Source organism: Rattus norvegicus, chromosome 7 (assembly GCF_036323735.1).
Source record: "Rattus norvegicus strain BN/NHsdMcwi chromosome 7, GRCr8, whole genome shotgun sequence".
Classification (NCBI taxonomy): Eukaryota; Metazoa; Chordata; class Mammalia; order Rodentia; family Muridae; genus Rattus; species Rattus norvegicus.
This window is the reverse complement of record NC_086025.1, coordinates 22,754,312-22,776,051: the sequence shown is the minus strand read 5'-3', so window position 1 is coordinate 22,776,051 and position 21,740 is coordinate 22,754,312. Positions and strand designations below refer to the sequence as shown.

Below are 21,740 nucleotides of genomic sequence, written 5' to 3'. Positions count from 1 at the left end.
AGAGAAGGGACAAAGGGGTAAGAGAGAGCAAGAGGAAGCAGGAGCCAGAGCAAGAGAGTGAGGAGGGGGTAAGCAGCCCCTTTTATAGTGTGAGGTACACCTGGCTGTTGCCAGAGAACTGTGGGACTAACAAACATAAAATATAAAATAAAAATATAGAGGTTGGGGATTTGGCTCAGTAGCAAGCGCAAGGCCCTGGGTTCGGTCCCCAGCTCCGAAAAAATAAAAAAATTAAAAAAAATAATAAAAATATAACGTACATAAATATAGACTTAGCCATTCTTATTAATCTTTTTACTGATCCTGCTGTTTATTTTTGAGACATGGTATCCCTGTGTGGCTCAGACTGGCTTTCAGTTCTCAATCATCTTGCTTTTGCCTCCTGAGTTATCTCTAGGCCCGCAGGTACTTGTCACCACACCCAGCTTTAATGTTAAAAACAAAATGACCTTGAAGGAGACTTTCCCCAAGTTGTTTCCTTCTTAGATTTTATCATTTCATGTGGCAATTGCGATCTGAGTAAGTCAGTGGGGAGGAGCTCCATTTTCCTGTTATGCATAGTCTGGGCTGTATCCTTGTCTCCGAGGTGAGCAATATCATTTGCATTAACTCAGGGTGGGAAGTGCCCATAAGGAAATTGGCTGTCCACAGGGAGGGAGAGCTGTACTTGTTACATAACACACGCCATCACGTTTCGAATGAGCCCTACTCAGAAAAGTGGGTTTAAAGTGCAGCGCTCAGCTCTATCTTTTCAGCTGAGATGGTGACAGGTGGAGCTCACTGAGCATGCGCATCAGCCGAGCTGGAGATGACTCATTACAGCGGTGTCTAATCTAATGCCATTGCTCAGTGCTGTGTTTACTAGCACATTCTAGAACTTGTCACTTATAGATCTTTAATCTTGTAGTGTGGAACTATGCTAAAGTTTACTAACTCACCCAGTAACAGTTTCTTGGGGTGGGACATTGTGGACTCCAGAGTCTAAAGATAATATTTTCCCCATCTCACTTAAAAGTTGTGATACTGACTTTTGGAAGGTCCTTTTAGGATCTTCCCTGAACCTAAAAGTCTTGTTTGCTTGTCTTTTGTTTCTAAAAGACCAAGGATGTCACAGGAGTCTGTGGTCCTCTTAAGATTATTTTTAATTATATGGTTATGTGTGTGAGTCTGTATGTAGGCGTGTACACACCAGTGCAGGTACCCACAGAGGCAGGCGCGTTGGATGCCTTTAGAATTTGAGTTACAGGTTGTAAGCTGCCAGATATGTGTGCTGGGAACCAAACTCACATGCACTTAACTGCTAAGTCAATCTCTCCACACCCCAAGTCTGCGGTCCAATGGGATCGGAACACGTCTTATCTGTTTATTGCTTATTGGTTTGTTTGAGATGGAAGGGTCTCTCGTGTAGCCCAGCCTCGCCTCGAAATCTCTATGTAGCTGAAACTGGCTTTGAAGGCTTGGTCGTCCTGCCTCCACATCTCAAGTTCTGGGATTCCATATATGTACCTCAGGTGGCTTGAACGTTTAATCTTAGAAAGTGGGCACTGGAAAAGAATTGAGTTTCACCCCAGGAGAGCCCTAGTTCCAGCTTTCTGTGTTCCTTCTCCGAGCCCCATTTTCCTGGCTCGTCATTCCAACCTCAGATCCTCTAGAAGGACTGGGAGTATTCTTAATATTTCCATCCTAATCCCTTCCTTAATTTATTTTTTCTTTTGACAGCATCTGGTCAATTGTATATCCCTGGTTAGCTGGCTAGTCTGAAATTGCTTATTAGACCAGGCTAGCTTGAAACTTGTAGAGATCTGCCCCCCCCCCACCCCAAGTACAGGATTAAAGACATATTTAACTACCATGTGCAGCGTCTTTTTTATTATTATTGGTGTGTGTGTGTATGTGCATATGTGTGAATGTATGCTGTGTACATGCATGTCTGTGGTGGTCAGAAGCAGGCAAGCAGGTTAGATCCCCTGAAGCTAGAATTACGGGCATTTGTGAGCTTCCTGACATGGGTGTTGAGAACTGAACTCCAGTCCCCTGGAAGAGCAGCAAGTGTTCCTAACTTCTGAGCCACCTCTCTAGCTCCAAGAACACATTCTCCTAATTAATGATTTCCATCAACCCTACATACTCTGGTCCTTAAAACCATTTTATTGTATGATAAAGGGATATGATTCTAAAGTTTCCTAAAGTTTTACTGCTAGATTATTTGTGGCTTGTATGTAAATGGTACATCCCAGTCTCCTTTACTGCAAATTCAAATGATACTTAGTTGTGTAAATTTGGCAAGCATAACTTTTATTTATTCAATAAAATCTTGTTTTGTCCTATGATACTTTTCATAGTCCTGAGCATACATATTGTATTTGGCCTATTTCGTTTTGCGGTGTGTGTATGTGTTGGTGTGTGGTCTATGTGTATGTACATGTTTGTGTGTGTGCACATGTGCATATGAGTGTGTATGTGCATATGCACACGAGCTTTTGTGTGGAGGGCAGAGGCCGATGCCTTTCTCAGACGCTGTCTCACTGAACCTGGAGTGTGCCCTTCACTCTACCTAGATCAGAGGACTCTAGCAAAGCCTGCCTCTCCCTCAAAATCACCTCGGTAAGAGCCTTATGGTACTGTGCCTAGTTCTCTGTGCAGGTGGGGACCTAGCTTAGGTTCTCATGCTTGCAGAGCAGTTACTTCTCTGATCGAGCCATCCCTCGAATCCCTGTGTTTTGAGACATGCTTGCTCTTTATAGCCCGTACTGGCTTGGAACTCACTCTGGAGTTCAACCTGGCCTTGAATGTAAAATCATCTGATTGCTTCACCCTCCCTATTCCTGGGTTAACAGGTATGCATCGCCATATTTGGAAGAACATAGGATTTTCTTTTTTTAGAGATGTGTTGAAGGTTTTCTGGTCAAAAATAAATAAATATTTTGAGTATTTTAAGGATGTGTCCCCCCCCCAAGGAATATTATGTAGTGTTTTGGAAACATTAACTATCCTAAAAACATGGTGATTATTAAACCCATTTGATGGTGGGGTAGACTGAATCACCAAACATGTAAAGTGTCCTTTATGAAACCATCTAGGTAAACCAATACAATATACTAAAATCAGCCTACTTCAAATTCTCTATCAAAGATCACCCTCAATAGGGAAGATCTCTTGAGTTACACAAGATGAGCTGGAGGGAAGGTGACTCCACAAGGAAAGGTCCTTGGCACGAGCCAAACCATGTAAGTTCGATCCCCAGGACCCACCTGATGGAAGGAAAAGAACCACCCCTTCCATGGAGTTACCTTGTGACCCAACACTGGCAGGGTGGCACACGTGAGTGCACACATGGATACGGATCTGTGGTAAGCCGTCTACTGAGCCGGATGACTTTGTAGAGAAGGCTGTCCGCACAGGAAATCAGGGCTAGGAAGACTCTCGCCTGTTGGTGGTGACCTCGTTTGTCATTCTCTGCCTTGCTTTTCAACTTCTTCCAGGTAAAGACGTCAGTTAGGTCTATAGGTGACCCTTGTTTTGTGCTTCAACCTGACCAAACAAGTAAGGGTCTGTTTGCCTTGTAAGCTATGCCTACAATGTGTTTTATGTCTCTCTTCTGCCTGGCTTGTGAGTTTGTTTGTTTTTCGTAAGTTCTTCCTGGCCCATACCTCTGTAACTGTCAAGGTCTTCTCATAGAAGAGTCACACCCACCCTTAGCCTCTGGCTACTTTGTGGCCGTGGTCTACCTTGACGTTTCCTGTTCTCCACATCACTCTGCCTGATAATCCTTAAGCTAGTTCCTGGTATGGAATTTCCTCGCTCCCTGGTGACTTCATAGCTTTTGTAAATCTGTCCTCCGGTAAGTAGTTCTGAAAAATACTTGAGTCAAACATGAACGGAGATGGATTCCGGAGTCCTGTCAGGGACATAGGAAAATCAGCTGAGCTGAAGCTCCGTGGAAGGAGCGTGAGAAACCATTTTATGAGTCTAGACTCTCCGGGGCAAGGATGCCAGTTGGTGGAGGAAAATGGGAAGTTGCTTCTAGAATCATAGTGCTCAGGGCTTTGTGGGTGGGTCAGGATATTCCAAAGACTCAGCCAACGTTAGGGATGCAGTCAAGTGCCCAGTGCTCAGAAAACACCAGCCTTCGAGCCTAGTAACTCAAAGGGAAGTGGAGGCCTGGGCACGTACGGTCTATGTAGTTTCTAAGGGAGTAAGACAACAGAGAAGGGACTCAGCTAGAGAGGAAAGATGACAGGATAGAGGAGTGTTTGGGGGTGAAGTCTGTTTCGAGGGTCAGGAGGAAGCCGACGTGTGGCAGTTCCTACTGACTTCCAATGTGGAGAAAGGAAGGCAACGCCTACCGAGGGTTAGAGTCAACTCGCATAAACAGTGTTCTTCCCCCACATCGTCTCAGCAGGGTGAGCACCGACCGCTGTGGGAACAGAGCAGAGTTTGTAGAGTATGGTTTGCACAACCCCGGAGGTGCCCATGACCTTTCGTGACCCTCTACTGCTTTCGTGCCCTTTCTACTGCTTTGGTCTTGGTTGTGTAAAAGCAGCCGTGGTCAAAACTGCTTGTGGCTTAGCGAGGGGAGATACCACCAGCGTGGGAATTGTGGTGTTCTCCACAGGAGCTGGGGAAGACGATGTCTTCATGAAATAATAAAAGTTACCTTTTCCGGGCTGAAGGCGTGGCTCTTCAGAGGGCCCGGGTTCCATTCTGATCAGCCCCATGATGGCTCACATCATTAACATCATTAACACGGTCCTTCCTGTGTCAGAGACTTATGCATATTCTCTCGCTAAGTCTTCGAAATGCCATCAGTGGCGTGGGTGGTGATATCACCTTCTTATGACTAGGAAATGAAATGTAGGAAGACATTAGCTAGCTCTCTGGCGAGCACACTTAACCCAGTCACTTCCCCAGCTTCCTCTGACTACTTCTTCAGAACCCTTTTGGCCCACCCCACCTGCCTTAGGGGTGATGTTTGTGGTACTGGCGCTTGTGATAGGTGTTCCCTGAAGTCATGGCAGCTTTTGCAACTAGAGGTTGTGCAATAGACCACCATGCCAGGCACATCCTAGCCGTACCTGGGGCTGAGCTGCCTCTCGGATGAAGAAAGCTGTGCGAGTGCCTGGGCTAGCCTTCTAGTGCCTTCGGCCTGAAGCAGGCCTGAAGCAGGCTCTCAGTTAACATCGATGAACATGAACTTAATATTGTTGCAGACTCGCTGCTGTCTTATAGCTATCAATGTGGGAAACAGACCTAAATTTCGAGAGTACTTAGGCGACCGTTCCCCCAAAGTATCTGTCCAGACACTAGCTTGGGGGCTCCAGTCTAGCAAGGGGAGCGGGAGGGCCCAGTATTTGAGTTCCTTTTTATCTCAGGGTGTCTGATCTCACTTAGTTCCCAACAGCTTTATGGGGCTGTTAGATGAGTTCTATCTCACAGTGGGGAAGGAGATGTGGATGGTTGAGGAGCCTGTTTATGGATGCTGTGTCCTGCCCAGACCTGTCTGCCCTCCGGGGTGCAGGGATTGCTTTCCTTAAGCAAATAAAGCTCCTCGCAAGCACAGACACCCCAGCAAGAGACCTGGCTTGGTTCCCTCCCGTATCTGCTCCGCTCGAGTGCCAGTGCTGAGTGCCAGTGCCGGGTGCTGGCAGTGCTGGCAGGCGTGAAAAGGTGAGGCGCCTCCCCTCATTCTTAAGACCATCCTGCTTATTTATCAGTGTCAGCCTCCCTTGTAATCTCAGTGTTACCTGCTGTCTGTAAAGGAGCGTGGGGAGACCTCAGAAGACGCCTGTCTTCTCAGGGAAGGGTAAGGAAGGGGCTAGCAGTCCACAGCGAGGGGCAGAAACATGTTACACAATATCACGGCTTATCCACTGAAGCAAGTCAAAGTGGAGGGGCAGAGCAGTAGGTGAGGAGGAAGGGTGGTCTTATCCTTCAGGAAGTGAGGGCTCCTGGAAGTCGTGTTTATTTATGAATTTTCAATTACTTATTTTATATGTGAGCATAGACACATGCGTGGTACAGGGCGTGTGTGGTCAGAGGACAGCTTTTCAGAGAACTCGTCACCTTCGTCAGGTTGAGGTGGTGTCTCTCTCATTCTCTTTGCTCTTGTGAAGCCTGCTCCAGACTGGCTAGCTCGTGAGCTTTTGGAGGTCCTCCTGTCTCGGCTGCGTCCCTGTGCACAGGCCTGTGGCACCACATCTAGCTTTTCTGTGGGCTTTAGGGGTTAAATTCAGGTCAGGTCTTTAATATACATATTAATGAATTTTTTAAAACGATATATTTACTTATGTATAAGAGTACACTGTAGCTGTCTTCAGACACACCAGAAAAGGACATTGGATTCCATTACAGATGGTTGTGAGCCACCATGTGGTTGCTGGGATTTGAACTCAGGGCCTCTGGAAGAGCAATCGTTGCTCTTAACCGCTGAGCCATCTCTCCAGCCTCTATTAATGAAACTTATGCTAGTCATTGAACATTGAGATTTTATTTGTAAACTATTAAAATAGGAATGGGCTTGAGCGATGGCTCAGTGGGTCGGGGAACTTGTGGAGTGTGAGCCCTGTGTTTGGTCCTCACACCCACATAAGAAGTTGGGCATGGCCGTGGCTACCTGTCACCATAGTGCTGGGAGGAGTAGACAGGGGACTGCTGAGCCTTACTGGCAGGCAGTCTAGCTCTGGGTTCAGTGAGAAGAGATACGGTAGACTATGTCCTCCTCTTGTCTCTGCATGTACAGGAACACACTCCAGTCAGAGAACAGTTCTGTGGAGTCAGTTTTCTCCTTTCACCTTTACACAGCTTCTTAGGATAGAACTTGGGTCATTGGGCCCACACAGCAAGCGCCTTTACCCATTAAGCCATCTTGCCAGGCCCCCTTATAAAATTATTAATATTAATATTATTTGTACACGTATGGGGGTTTGCCTGTACGTGTGTCTGTGTACCACATACATGCTCATGGAAGTCAGAAGGCGTTGGGTTCCCTGCGACTGGAGTAACAGATGGTTGTGAGCTAACGTGTGGTGCGGGGAATCAAACCCATGACCTCTGGAAGAGCGACCGGTGCTCCTAACCACTGATCCATTTCTCCAGCACCCTGGTGCCCCTTTTAAAATTAAAAGTTTATATGTGTGTGTGTGTGTGTGTGTGTGTGTGTGCATGTGTGTGCATGTGTGTGCATGTGTGTGCGTGTGTGCGCGCGTGTGTGTCTGTGTCTGTGTGTGTGTGCGCATGCATTTACATGTGCTTATGCACACATGCCTGCTTGTCTGGATGTGAACCATGTGCAGATCATGCAGGTACCCATGGGGGAAGAAGGTATCAGGTCTCTCAGAGCTGGGGACATGGTAAGGCAGTTATGAGCCACCCAGCACGGGTCCTGTGCAAGAGCAGCGGGTCCTTGGCCACTGAGCCAGCTCTCTAGCCCTTGCTTTTGTTTTTGAGACAGGTCCTCACTGTATAACCCAGGCCCACATAGAGCTTTCAATCCTCCTGCCTCAGCTTGCCAAGGGCTGAGATTGCAGGTGTGAGCACAGATACTCGGCAAGACGCTCAGTTTGTGTCATTTTCTTTTTCACACGATAGAGTGACAGGTAAGAAGTAGTTTTATTTTACGTGGATTTTTGTTGTTGTTGGATTGAGGATTGTTTTTTTGGAACAGATCAGTAGGATGGCTTTGTAAATCCACGTATGAACATTTCTGAAGTTCTGGAGCCTTTGAACTGGTCCGTACTTAGTAACCATGCAAGGTCATAATAGGTTTCTCAGTGTCATTGCTCAACACCTTGCGAGGTGAAAAGCTGAGCAATAATTTGGGGATTATTGATAAGATCCAGTGTGTTCTGTTCCATTTCATTACCTCTCGTTACTTATGTTCCTCCTGCAGTACTAGGAATAGACACCTTAAACAGCCGCGGCCATGAGCCCTGCTGTAAACTCTGTAAGCACTGGCCGAGTTAGTCATAGTTCTGCAAACCAGTCACCTCCCTGTCACCGAGAAGGAAAGGCTCCAGGAGTTAAATAAGTCACTCAGGGTTACATAACTAGCAAGACAGCCGGGACTTACCACTGAGGAATATGCCTGGAGAGTCCAGTATGCTCACAGGTGCTGGTCACAGTGTTGGAGGCAGTCACTCCAACACGCACGCACACACACACACACACACATGCACGCACGCACACGCACGCACGCACGCACGCACGCGGTGACTCAACTGCCTCAGTATTGTTCACAGACATAACTGCTTCACTTGCTGGGGTCTCAGGATGTGCTTTGCTCTTTACTTTCATTTATTTTTTGTTTTTGTTTTTGTTTTTTTTTTTTTTGAGACAGTGTTTCACATTGTAGCCCAGGCTGGCCTGGAGCTCTTTTTGTAGCCCAGGCTAGACTCAAACAGTCATCCTCCTGCCTCTGCTTTTCCAGTGTGTGTTCTGCTCTTGTATAAATGGATGAAGAGGAGTGGATATCAGTGATATCATAACACTCACATAAGAATTTATACATATCTTCCTCTTCTTGGGCACATTTCTGTACCCAAACGTACCCGGAGTCGGGCTGAAAACAACCTTCCTATTTCTCAAAAGGATGCTCTTAAGTAGAACAAAGAAAACACATCGCTGTACCATACACATCGGGGTCCAGTTCATGCCAGAAGGAAATAGTATGTCCCATCTAGGTTGTTCTCCTTATTTTATCTTCCTGTGGGGCTGGGGGCAAACCCAGGCACTTGTATATGGGAGGCAAGTTTGTTACTACTGAGGTCCATCCAGCCCTCGTCCACTCTGGTCGGGTTGTTCAAATTCAGGTAATATTCAAATCAAGGTAATACTGTCTATACTGTAGTAATTAATTAATGCCCCCTTCTCCAACTGTTTAGTTGTGAATTGAGCAGATTTAGATGAAGATCTCCATAGTGTCAACTTTATTGAGTCAGTTGGTCTCACACTACTAAACCAGCATGAAGGAGCCTTCTCTTCTCCGGAAGTGAGTCGAGTCCTGCTCTGTCGTGACCATTAGTCACAGTCACAAGTCGAGGGCTCTGGAGGTTCTAGTTCCTCACCTGCAACATGGAGATGGGATGAGAGTTCCTATAAAACGCCTCCCTCGGTTCCTGAGACATCGTCAGAGCATGGCTGACTCCCGCGCCATTAGTCGTCCATAAACATGATTCACAGCAGCCTAACCGCATGGGAAGATTTCTACAGCATAAAACCCCACGTCCTGTGAAAAAGGGGAAAACAATTTAAAATAGATGTTTGTGAAATATCACATCTTTGTTTGAGCAAGCTAAACGCAAAGGAGGGCTCCGCGGTTAAATTAAAAGCACTTGTCGTTGCGGAGGACCCGGATTCTGTCGTAAGCACTCAGGATTCCAGCTCCAGGGGATCAGACGCCCTCTTCTGACTTCCATGGCAACCGAGCACACAGGTGGTGCATGTACATATATTCAGGCAAAAACATGCACGCATATACATGAAATTTAAAAATTGTTGAAAGCACAGAAAAGAGCTGAAGAATACAGGCATTTGTGCTCCGTTCCTTCAGTGCTCAAGGAGGCACTGAGGAGATATAGACGAATAGGATCTGCTTGCTCTTTAAAAGGTTGTTAAACAATACTTAATGTATTTATTTTGCTAGCTATTTTTAGTTTTTTTGTTTTGTTTTTTTCTGAGACAGCGTTCTTCTATGTAGCCCTGGCTACCCTGAAACTCACTCTATAGACCAGGCTGGTCTCAAATGCACAGAGATCTGCCTACCTCTGTCTCCGGAGTCCCGGGATTAAAGGCGTGCACCGCTACCGCCTAGCCTTATTGTAATGTTTTACAACTATGTGCCAGCCGGTGTGTCTGTATGGGGTAAGTGCGTAAGATTGCAGGGGCCTTGTGGAGGCCTGAGGCACTGGATCTCCCTGGAACTGGCGTTATACAGGCGGTCATGAACCACCTAAAGTGCATGCTGGGAAACAGATTCAGGCCCCCGCAGGAGCACCCAGCCATCTCTTCATCCCGCGGGGGAAACTTTAGTGGAAGACGGAATCAAGTCTGAGGTGAAAGGATACAGGAAAGAGGAAGGGTGTGGCTGAGATGACAGCCATGGAGTTTGGCCTTGGTGCCGTTCCCCCAGAGATGAATATGGAGAGGCTTCTAAGCGACACAGTAACTTTATGGTAGCCATGCTGGGGGTGTCCAAGGTAGATGGTAGCCGGGCAGGCGCATGTCTGGATGAGGTCTGCAGGCTTGGGAGGGCTTACTCTATGGATACGGCTCAGGCTTTGGGAATGAGTTAGAACTCTGGGAAAGTCTGTGCGGTAGACCAGAACCCAGATCTTCATTGGATGGAGATACTGAGACCCATCTGTCCTTGTAGGGTAACACGAGTGATCTGGTTATGGCTCAGTTTGGCTACATATAGCCTCCAAGCCCAGACAAAAGCGGCTTAAAGTAGTAGAAGCACATTTTTCTTTCCTGAAATCAATCTAGGTATCAAGAGCCTGGCACTGGAAATCCGATATCCTGTATCCCTCAGCTCTCGTCTTCCCCCTTGCTCTCTAAGGTGGTGCCCAGCCTAGCCATTGCTGGGAAGAGGGGTGAAGGGGAACACACAACTTCCGTGTAAGAATATCTCCTGAGTCACATAGCAATCTGCCTGGACTTACTGGCCAACAGGTAATCACTTAGCCACACACACACCACACACACACACGTACACACACACACTCATACACCACACACAGAGACCACACACCACACCACACACACACACACACACACACACCCCAAAGGGAGGCTGAGAAATGAAGTCTTCACTTTAGGATACTGTATACATGGTGTCCAGTTAGAGATCCCGGTCACATCTTGCATTTACCTGTGGAATGGCTCAGACTGGCTCATCTGAAAAGACAGCGCAGCAGTTTCCACACGGGTGGAGACAGGTTTGTCTCTAAATCACAAGAATAAGGCAGGTGCACAGGGAACTAAAGCCATTTGAGCTCCAGTTGGAGACTGACTAACTTAGGAGACACAGCGAGCCTCCTATCTCAAAAACAGAAACCAAACAAACAAACAACTCAAAACAAATAAACAAAACATAAATGTAGACACTTTACAGGATGGCCTGCATGTGAGCGGACTTTGCTTTTTGGAGAATCCAGTGACTGCACAGTGAACTGAAAGCCTAGAACATGCTTTTTTTCTGCCAAAGGCGAAATCCGCTAACGATTAACTTTGAGCCCTGTGGAGACCAGCAGCAGGGAGCCGAGTTTCTTCCTCTCCAGCCACTGACTCAGAGTTCCTGAGAGTTTTAAAGAGTGAGTAAACGTTTTCAGTCCGTAGATAAGTGATTTAAAAAGTACCAAGGTGGGAATATACACGGCTCTCGTCTGCTGTTAGTGGGAAAGTTTCGTGTTGTGGGATGGTGCGCGTGCCCGGCATGGGCTCTACCACTAAGCTACAGCCTGGAAAACTGATGTCAGTGCTTCCTGTGAGACTTAGGTCAGTCTCAGTTAAAAACAGGGCCTACCTGGCAGGGCCAGTCTTCATGCTGCACGTGGCCCATATGGGACACCCCGTTCCCCACTTTTTAAAGTAACTTGGTTGCCTGCTTCTTGAGCATGAGCTTTGTAGATGACCACATCGTGTGGCTGTGTTACAAGGTTGGACTAGCAGATCATTAGCTATCAGTTAGGAAGATCCTGGGCTCCTTCTGTCTCCCTCTCCTCCCCTCCCCTCCCCTGTCCCTCTTCTCTTCTTCTGGTGACTGTGGCAGTTTGGGCTTTTTAGGGGGAGAAGAAATAGGACAGGGATGTTCCTCACAGTATCAGGTTCCTTGTGATGTGTACTAAGGAGCAATATGATCTCCTTTGATCTAGAGGACCTAAAAGCCAGCTACCATTAGTAATTAGTACATGGCTGGCTGGGGGTGAGCGTGACTGATCTCCAGTTTTATAGGAGTTTATCTGAGAGTTTACTGGAACGGAGGCCACGGCCCCCTGAGGCTCTTCAGGCGAGGGGTTTTCCACATTAAGAACTTTTCTCTTCCGGCTGGACGTTCCGGCTGGTGTGTTCCACCTAGAATGGCAGTCCAGAGCAGGAGTATTGCAAGCTCAGGGGGACGGGGACCGTATGGGGAAACCCTCTCTTCAAAACCGAACAAAGACGAAAAACCATTTCCCTTCCTTTGAAACTGAAGTAGGGCAGTGACTAGCTCACAGGAGTGCTTCTGCGTGCTCCAGCAGTGTGGACACCCGAGGCTCGTATGTACACGGAACACAGACGTCACGTAGCGCTTCCAGCCCTTCTAGTAAGTTGACTGAGAAAAGCAATGCCTTTTCTTCTCCCCAGGAACGACAAGCTCTGAGGAATGAGCGTGTGCCCTGGAGGAAGCAGCACGCTTGGGGCTGGGGGTGCAGATCAGTGGACAGGGTTCTTGCCTCGCCTGCGGGAAACACTGGGTTTGCCATCCAGCCCCTCATCCCTGAAATCTCAGTACATAGTGAGTTCAAGGCCAGCCTGGGCTATGTGAGAGTGTCTCAAAAAAAAATTAAATAAAACGGCATGCTTCATATAGACTGGGGATGTGTCCTTTGGATTAGATCATGGACAGGGTCTGGTGTAATATAATACGTTGTTGATAGTTCCTGTGAATGACTCATGGAAGGAGTTTATGAAAGCTTTCCAGCTTCAGGCCATGTCAGAAGAACGCTGTGCATGCAAATATTGATTACCCATCACATTCTTGGGCTTTCCAATACCTCATCTCACAACCACCACATGAGGTATACATGTTATTTATCAGCACGTTACAGATGAGTAAACTGAGGCACAGAGGTGTACCAGGATGTGCCCAAGGGCACACAGCTCGCTAGCAGAAAGGCCAGACCGTGGTTTCAGAGCAGGTTTCCCCCTCTACTACAAGGAGCCGCAGCAGTGGGCACGGCCTGGAGACTTGTGCAAGAGGGAACAGGCCCCATTGAAAGCAGGATATCGGGTTCCAGAGCACATTAGGAGCTGGGATAGTGTAGCATGCCGGCCAGTTAAGCCTCAGGAGAACAGTCTGCATCGTGTTGTCTGAGGATGCAGGGAGGTCTGAGTACAGAGCTGCTGGAAGAAGAGACAGAGAGGCAGACAGCTGGTACCCAAGAGCTCCTGCCAGCTAGGGAAGCCGCCGTTACACACTCAGGGACTTTGTGCCTAAGCTGGTAGCTTGAAGTATTTATACCTCGGACTCTGGCATGTGCTACAAGTCAGGGCTCCTTCACCCTTGCTGCACGGTTCTCTCCATTAACACCTAAAAGCACCCCCCCCCCCACAAAACCCAGAAAAGTCAGATTCAGTCAAACCTGCAGTGTGTCTCCTCATGGAGTGTGCACCCCAGGCATCAGGGAAACAAAGATTAGCCCCTCAAGCAGATAGTGCGGGGTAGAGAGAGGACTCACTGTGTCACCCACCCTGGAGTTAGTCATCTGTGAATGGAGATGGCACTAATCTCCAGGGGCTGTGGCGAGGACTGTGGAGAGGCTAACAGGCCCTCAGGCAGCGGGAGAAGTGAGAAAAGATGTCCTGAATGCAACCCCATAGGAGAAAGGAGGGGGACAGACTGTGTCTGAGGGGAGATGTCTTCGTGGGGTCATGGTTACCAGGGTTGGATTTCAGAGTTCCCAGGATGGATGCTGTGTGGACAAAATCTTCTTTGGCCCTTGTCAGAAAGCTACTGCTGTTTTTGTATCTTTAGCATGTTGCTTTTTATAATTTTCATTCCTCCCTGTATAGTAATTAACTGTGAAACGATGGGTTTATAGATAGGAACCCCTCGAGCTCTTTGTTTGTTGTTTTAAAGAAAAACTTTAAAAATGTTTGTGTATGGTTAAGTGCTTGCATGCATGTCTGTGCCCTCGGTGTGTGCCCAGGGCCCTCGGAGGACCAGAAGAGGGCATCAGATTCACCGGAACTGGAGTTGTGGGTGCTGGGCATCGAAGCCGGGTCTTCTGGAAGAGCAGCCAGCGCTCTTAACTGCTGAGTCATGTTGTTTGTGAGAGAAGATCTTCACTGTGTAGCCATACCTGACCTAGAACTTACTGTAGCTCAGGCTGACCTAAAACTCAGAGACCTTGAACTGTGCCCCCCAAGGGCTAGGATTAAAGGTATGCACCACTATGCCCAGGGGAACCCTGGATTTTTACCCGAACTCTTAGCATTACCTGCTTTGATAAAAACCTTAACTTTCTACAGCCCTCGTTTTTTTTTTTTTTTTTTTTTTTAGAATCCTATGGGGATTCATCGAGCGTGTGCAGAAATGGGCCAAACACTTCCTTGGCTTTGATCTACAGATGGGATCCAGTGTGTCTCTGTTTTGCCTCCCTTTACACAGAGATGTACTGTTTCCTTCCTAAGACCTCAATACCTTTTTGCCTGTTGCTTGCTCCGCCTGGGACATTTTGCTGGTGAGGTAGCTCAGTATTATAGCGCTGGGGTAGCCTCGGCCCTGTTCTCGTAGCTGAGGGCCAACAAACTCAGCTCCTCTCACCGTTCTCAGCTCCGTTCTCTTTGTCTGTAAAATGGGAAAACCAAGACTATTGCCCCTTATCAGACAGTTGGAAGCACTAACTAAGTTAATCGCATACAACCTGGGTTTCCACATACCAAGCCCTGCCGGTTCCCATTCGCCGTCCCCCCCACCTGTTATTTCTCAGGCTTTGGGTTAAGGCCGCTCGGCTTAGGAGCCCTCTCCTGTGATGGCACACCAGCATCTGGTTCCCTTCTGTGCTCTCAGTGGAGCTTGTGGACCAGCACATTTGGGCATTCCCCACGCTCCAGGCACTTCCCAAGAAGATTACAGACGGAATTCCATTCAGACGACCAGGGTGTTTTCCCTGTTGTCCCAGCTTCCCCTTGAGATGGACCGTGCTCTGAAAAGTGAAATTCACCTCTCTGGAACTGTAGGAGACCCCCTGACATTTGTCCTGTGGAAAACATTTTTCCCCTATATGGAAAAGATACAATGGATATAAATTAACTAGCGATATCCCCAATCTACAGATTTAAGCTCTGGACAAATATTTACTGAACTCCAGTCACTATGTGTGCACACTGCATTGGGTGCTGGGCATACAGTGGTTAAAATAGGAATTGCAGTCCCTGATTCCCTCGAGGCTGTTTACATTTAAATCAATTAGATTTAAATAAAATAAATGGATCCATCTTTTTTTTTTTTTTTTTTGGTTCTTTTTTTCGGAGCTGGGGACCGAACCCAGGGCCTTGCGCTTCCTAGGTAAGCGCTCTACCACTGAGCTAAATCCCCAGCCCCGATGGATCCATCTTTTAAGAGCTCAGGAGTTACTTGTACACCGAGGTGGGGGAGCACAGATAGACATCACTGTCACCTTGAAAGCTGACTGACCCTGCCATTCCAGAGGAGGCGGGCACTGATCAAACAATCATAAATAAAACATAATCGCAACAGTGTGATCGCCACGTTGAATGACTGCCTGGCACTGTGACACATTTCATAGGACTGGCCTCTTTGATGGCATCCTGGGGGAAGACAGGTTGGAACTGGATTTGTGGAGTACTTGGGAGTCGGTAATTAAAGGGATGGAGGGCGGGCTAATGACTGGGATGAAGGGGAGGTTTGGGTTAGATGAGGAAGTGGAAGGGCCACAGGGGACCCTGTGGAGAGGAGATAAAGGAGTTGGGGGAACTGAGGAACTTGCCTCAAGTTAGAATATCACCTGGGTTTTACTTCCAAGCCCCACTGAGTAATAAATGTCTGTTTCAAGAGGGTGGCTCTGCAGTCACCTTGTCCTTTTCTCTGAGGGACTGGCCACATTACCGTGTCTGGATTATTCCCTCAGTTCTGCCAGTATGACAGCTTGCTCTAATCATCCCCTTCTTAGAGGAACAAAGATACCAGCAGGAGACCCCGACACTGTTGCTCTCATCCTCTGTCTGCACTCCCTGCTTTTCGCTGTTCAGAATGAAGGAGTTGGCCCTGCCTGTCAGCTCCAGTTCCCTTCCTGTTCCGTGCCCTTGTCATAGAAGTCCCCTCCTTAAACAGGAGCACTTTCCATTGGCTTCCGAGAGACTTTATCGTCTTTGTCTTCTTCCTGCATCCTCTAGCTCCTTCCCCCTGGGCCAGTTCCTTTTTCTCTCTGTAATTTGGCATTCAGGGCTGTCTCTGGGCCACCCTCATCCCCCTAAATCTACTTGCTCCCTGGGTGACTTTTATCTAGTACCAGAGTGTGAGAATTAACCTTCCGTGTCAACTTGACCCAGCTGTGGTCACCCACTCCTTTAGTTAAACACTAGATGCTGCTGCGAAGGGATTTTAGAAGTGTAATTAACATTAAACTCAGTAGACTCAGAGTGAAGATTACCTCCCAGAAGGCGCACATGCGTGTACGATTCATCCAGCTACCTCACGGCCCCCAGAGAAAAGCCAGAGGCCCACTAGAGAGGAAGAGCCCTCCCTGCTTCCTCAGGCAGCAGGGAGGGAGCAGTGGCACTCAAATCTCTGGCCTGTGGCTGGGGATTTGTTGACCTTCTAAGTCACTGAGCCAGTGGGTTCTTTTATGTAGAGACAGGGTCTCTTATAGTCTTGGCTGGCCTCAAACTCCCAGGCTAAGGATAACCTTGAACTCCTGATCTTTGGCCTCACTTCTCAAGCGAGAGCCCTAACTGTTAACTGGTTCCCTTCTAACTCCACAGCCCCTTTACACTCACACCCTACTGCTGGGTTCTTTCTCCCTCTCTCTCTTTTTTCCCTAGAAAATCCCAATAGATGGAGTACCTTTTATCCTATTGCTTATTTAATTTTGAGACTCTTGGCTTGAACTCACTTTGTGAACCAGGAAAGCCTCGAACTCAAAGAGATCTGCTTCCAGATCCCGAGCGCTGGGACTGAAGGCACGTGCCACCACCTTGCCCAGCTAGTGCATATGGTATATGGTATTGTTTATATTGACTCCCCTAATTTCTCTCTGATTTTTACTTTCGGTTCTGACCTCCAGATCCATATATCCAGTTGTCTATTGGAAATCTCCATTTAGAGAGAAAATTAGAAAGTCAGACTATGGATTTGTACCAGGCTATTACGTTCCTTCCCCAACCATCCCCGTCCCAAAGAGGGCCCCCACTTACCCAGCTGCCAAGGCCGACATCTGGATCGTAGGTTCTCATCTCTCACTTTCTCCCATTCCTAACCCGTGTTTACCCTCAGAGGCAGGTGCTGCCTCACTAGTTCAAGCCTTTACAGCTTCTGCCTTTTCCCCTCCTGGCTTTTTGCTTCCTTTCTACCATGTCGTCCTGGCTCTCTGGCTGCCCCACTGGGTGAGTGCAGTGAGCTCTCCCCTTGGCACTTCTTTGTTTCTTGTGTCCCATGCATGGTGCACGCCATCTTTTCCCTTTAGCAGGCACATCCTCAGACAGTTTCCTGCTTTTTTGCTTCCTTTATTGTTCTTCGGAGTGTAGAGAGCTCTTCCAACACCCGCCTCACCCAATTGCCTTGTGAAAGGATGCGGCGACAGCTTTCTTGGAACGAGAGGTGCACAGTGTGTTTGCATGACGACAGAAATGATCAGGCACGGAACAAGAAATTGACGGTGACCAAGGGAGATGTTGAATGGAGATGGCAAGAGCCAATGGCCACAAACCTTGGTTTTCTTCTACTGGGAGCCATTTTCCTGGGAAAATGCTGGGAAGGCCTGTCTGGTGGATTCTGGTTTCTTAAAGTTGAAACCAGGTCATGAGCAGAGGGAGGGCAAGATGTGGCAGTGCTGTTAGAGATTCAAAAGAAAAAGAAGGAAAAAATGGAAGAGTCATTGTGGCGGCTGGGGAAATATGACAGGGAGAAAGGATTGCTGGCAGGGACAGATTTGAGGTTTGTGGTCCTGACCTACTCTCTGTGTTTCTCCAGCAATGGTTTGCTGCCCAAGTAGGGTACAGACGATGTGGACGGGTGAGTAGCACTAACAGGAGTGGCTCTTAGCCAGGGGGTAAGAGTGAGGGTTGGGGGGAAGCAGCACACACCTTTATTAATCCCAGAACTTGGGAGGCAGAGGCAGGCAGATCTCTGAGTTTGAGGCCAGCCTGGTTCAGAGAGCAAGTTCCAGGACAGCCAGGGTTACACAGAGAAACTCTGTTTTGACCAAACAAAACAAACAAACCTCCCCAAAGAAGGGTGGGTCTTGCCTTGTCTGGACCATTGAGAAAGCTGGACTTGATCTCAGGGCCCTAGAGAGAAGGAGGTTCCATAGTGATTACTGTAGCTGGCACCCTCTGCAGATGGGTGTTTACATTGGTATTGAGGCAGCAGGACTCCGGTCTTAGCCGAGACGATAGTTGAGAAACAGAAGGATTTTTCGACGTTGTCTGAGCTACGATACCACATTCTAGGGGGACAAGAAATCAAACAAGGGTTTGCTTTTCGAAAGTTTTGATAGATTTAGATGATGTGCAGTTATTAGTAGGTACTTGGGGCCACAAAGAGGGAAGGGACAGTCATGGCTGGGAGCCCCACCCAGAGAAGGTGACTTTTCAAATGAGCATTGACGGACTACTACGTTGGTTTTCAGGGAAGGAAGATAACATGCTCAGTCAAATCGATCTAAGGTGTTTGATTAGAGCGTGAGCAGACCTTGAGCTATGGGGAAAGGGGAGGAGGAGCCTCTTCCCGTAACCAGTAACTAACTGGACCAGAATACGGCTCTCTGGATCTCCTCACAAGGGGGAAGCTGTTTCAGCCGCCAGCGCGTGCTACAGTCTACTTATCTTAGGAGCAGTGGGGGGTTGAAGCGGCTTACGTGGTCGTTTCTAATATGCTCAACCATGATCCCTCTGACCAGTCCCAGTAAGATATTTTCAGGGTCAAGCTATTGGAATCCTATAATCCTGGCATTAGTATGTTATTATAACCGTGATATATCCCATCATATTCTAGAAATAAGTTGCACTGTCTATATTTTTAATAATGAGGTACCCAGGACCTTCTTTTTACGGACTGTCCCTACACCTGAGATAAGGCAAACAGTGCTTAATGCAGACCTTGGCTGGGGAGCCAGGGGCAATCAAATTCTCTGTCTCTTGGCCTGAACACTTATTTTGGAGCCAGTCCCGACACTTGAGAGTCAGGGGCTGCCCTGGTTCAAGCACTGCTTGTACACACACAAGAAGTGAGCTGTGGGCAGTGTGGGAGAGGCGTCCGGTCAGCCTGTGCAGTTGTCTGTACATTTATGCAAGCCTTTTACTCTCACCTCAGAAAAGCCTAGAAGGAATGTGGGGAGGGCCACCCAGTTCTCAGCAGGTGTGGCTTCAGGCTGTTAGGAGCCAGCAACCTTCTCACCTATTTTGTTTTTCACCCAGCCATTAACCAAAGTAGTGGGTCAGACCGACCATTCATCCATTCATTCATTCATCCATCCATTCACTCGGGTGCCAAGCAGTCTTAGTAACCTAGGGGCAGGGAGGCATGAGAGGACAAGGCTGCCTCTGGTAGGTGCTGGTGGTGCTGTGCCAAGTGCTAAATATACAGCTTTCTTTAAGGTAAACAAGACAACCCCATGCCCGACTGGGACGAAGAGGAAGTATTGTAAGGAGAATTACTCATTTCTTTTCAGGGTTACTCAGGATGAAGTAGGCATAGTTTTAAAAAGCCAGGGAACTTCCTTAAGAGAATCACCAGACTTGACTAATCCTCAGGGTAGTGGGGTCACTATGCAGTCAATTAGATTAACTTTTGCATTTTCTTAAAAAAAAAAAAAACTACTGGGCAGGGTCACAGCCAGTACCAGGGACATCAGAACGTCTGTACAGATGCCGGGCGTCAATACGTTTAAAGTTCCTCTTGTGACTAACGCAAGCTTTGTAGATAGCAGCGCCTTAGGGCTGAGGCCAGTTTACTCACTCCACACACTCTTACTGGGTTCTGGTTCCCAACATTCTTTGAATAGCAGCGGCGGCCTTTGGGTCGGGGGGCGGTTCCGGGCAGCGAGGATGTTTCACGGTCCAATTAGGAGCTCTCACTTTGCGGGGAGGACAGGCACAGGTTGCCGGGGCTGCGCGAGGACTGGATTTTTGCTTTGTCATTCTGACACGGGCAGTTCGCCCGCCTACTAAGAGCAGGGCGTGGCTTCCCGGAGCCACTAGGAACCAGCCTCTCTTTATCCTCAGTGTGCTTCCGTCAGGCCTCGCATCCACGCGGGAGGTGCGGGACGCCGACGCGGCGGGGCGAGAAGAGCCGGTGTTTTCATCCTCCTTGCTCATGTAAGCTCTACGCCAGCTCCTGGGAACCAGGGATGCCCGGGACAGTCGCTGGCTGACCTGGGAGCATCGCTCCGGGGTGGTGATTTGGAAATATCCGGGAGGGGACCATTTACTGTGTGACTGAGAGGACTGGGAACAAGCTAGGGTAAGCTCTTAGAAAAGGTGCAGAGGACAACCGAGTCACAAGCTTCAGTATATGGGGACTTGAGTCCGGCCCTTGTCTGCTGGTGCCTGGCAAGCTACCAGAGAAAAATGGGTATCCCTTGTAGAGCAATGATCTTGAGTTCTATGCGACACGTTGAGGAATATGTATATAGGTCTGTGATTGCATTAAGAAGTTTCATGCCTTTACAAATGTTTTCATACCATAAGCCCCATGAAACTCCTTGGAATTGCCATTCGCATGTTTTCAAAGTGGCTTGCCCTTCTTGACCCAGGTAGTTCCCTAACTGTAGGAGGCGGTGCAGGCTGGTGGTTAAGAACAGAGACAATCAATCCTGCCTGGATTTGAGTCCCGCCTCCGATGTTGACAGGCAGCTCGAACTTGTCCAAGTTGGTTGACAATTTGTAACTCGGTTTCCCAACCTGTGAAATGGACGTGGTAACACATCTAAAAGTACAGTTGTGAAGACTAAATGTTTATATGTACATATATACATATAAATATTTATATCTTTATTGGTACTAGCACTGAATAACTGCATTTACGTGCTGGTGTCAGATATATATATATCTGAATCTGTGAGCTCCATCTTTAATAGCCTCATACTTTTCCGAGTTCACTCCTTTGTGAAATAGGACCATCCTCCCCTGATGTCATCCAGAGTGTGGATGGATACTGTCTTAGTGGGCCTTCGTTTTGCCCGCGGTTTCAGATTCCAGGAAGCCCTGGGTGTTGAATTCTCTCGGCAATGCGATCAAAAGCCAGACCACTCTGTGTTAGCGAGACTGGGACCCTTTAGTCGCCCTGAAGAGCTTTTCTGAGTTCAGGAGGTCCTGGAGTCTTCTTGCTGGCTCGGCTGCTTGCGGGTCGGAGTCCACTGGCGGGAGTGACCGGAGGGCGTGTGGCGTCCCGGAAGCCCCGCCCGGAGGAAGGCTCACTGCCGCTCTGCTTTGTGCCACAGAGGGCGGCGGGGCCTTGCAGCGGCGCGGGCAAACGGAGAGGCCGCGGGAGGCGGCGAGCCGGCAGAAGGCGAGGGAGAGCGGAGGGCGGCCATGGTCCAGCCCTGAAGGTAGGAACCGCGCACGATCCCGGATTCCCGATCCCCGGCGCCCCGGCGTCCGGCCACTGCAGGCTGGCGACCCACGTGCTCTGATCCCTGAACCGGGAGGAGCCAAGCCATTTCTTCTTTTTAAAACGACCAACTGTTCAAAGTACCCTTTGCTTGGGTTTCTCCTCTTACAGTTTTCATCCGCAGGGTGAGTAGCATGGGGAAGTCTTGAGAAAAAGGGCATTAGGAAATGTTTACCCCTTCCTCATTAGG

The 21,740-nt window shown here is 48.3% G+C and overlaps 1 protein-coding gene and 1 long non-coding RNA gene across 16 annotated transcripts in view; one reads left to right on the top strand and one right to left on the bottom strand.

Annotated features, from left to right (window-relative positions):
• Txnrd1 (thioredoxin reductase 1) overlaps positions 1–21,740 on the top strand; it is an 84,934-nt gene that overhangs the window by 26,502 nt on the left and 36,692 nt on the right. Inside the window, exons 3-4 of one of the 4 annotated variants that reach the window (NM_001351984.1) lie at positions 20,164–20,256; positions 21,381–21,488. In NM_001351984.1, the coding sequence (NP_001338913.1) occupies positions 20,164–20,256; positions 21,381–21,488 (201 nt within the window). Of the gene's footprint in view, positions 1–11,200; positions 11,310–20,147; positions 20,257–21,380; positions 21,489–21,740 lie in introns of those variants that run through there. The other 3 variants (NM_031614.3, NM_001351983.1, NM_001351981.1) reach the window with 3 other exon arrangements.
• LOC108351425 (uncharacterized) lies at positions 4,664–20,095 on the bottom strand. Of its 12 annotated transcripts, XR_005486819.2 has the most exons (5): positions 19,898–20,085; positions 17,137–18,386; positions 14,402–14,548; positions 9,063–9,223; positions 5,925–6,214 (listed from the first exon to the last, which is right to left on the bottom strand). It is a non-coding gene; the product is annotated as an uncharacterized LOC108351425 (long non-coding RNA). The 12 variants fall into 12 exon arrangements; XR_005486809.2 differs by adding an exon at positions 4,664–4,840 and having other exon boundaries at positions 6,064–6,214; positions 9,063–18,386; positions 19,898–20,035; XR_010053200.1 differs by lacking the exon at positions 5,925–6,214 and having other exon boundaries at positions 8,279–9,223; positions 14,677–18,386; positions 19,898–20,095.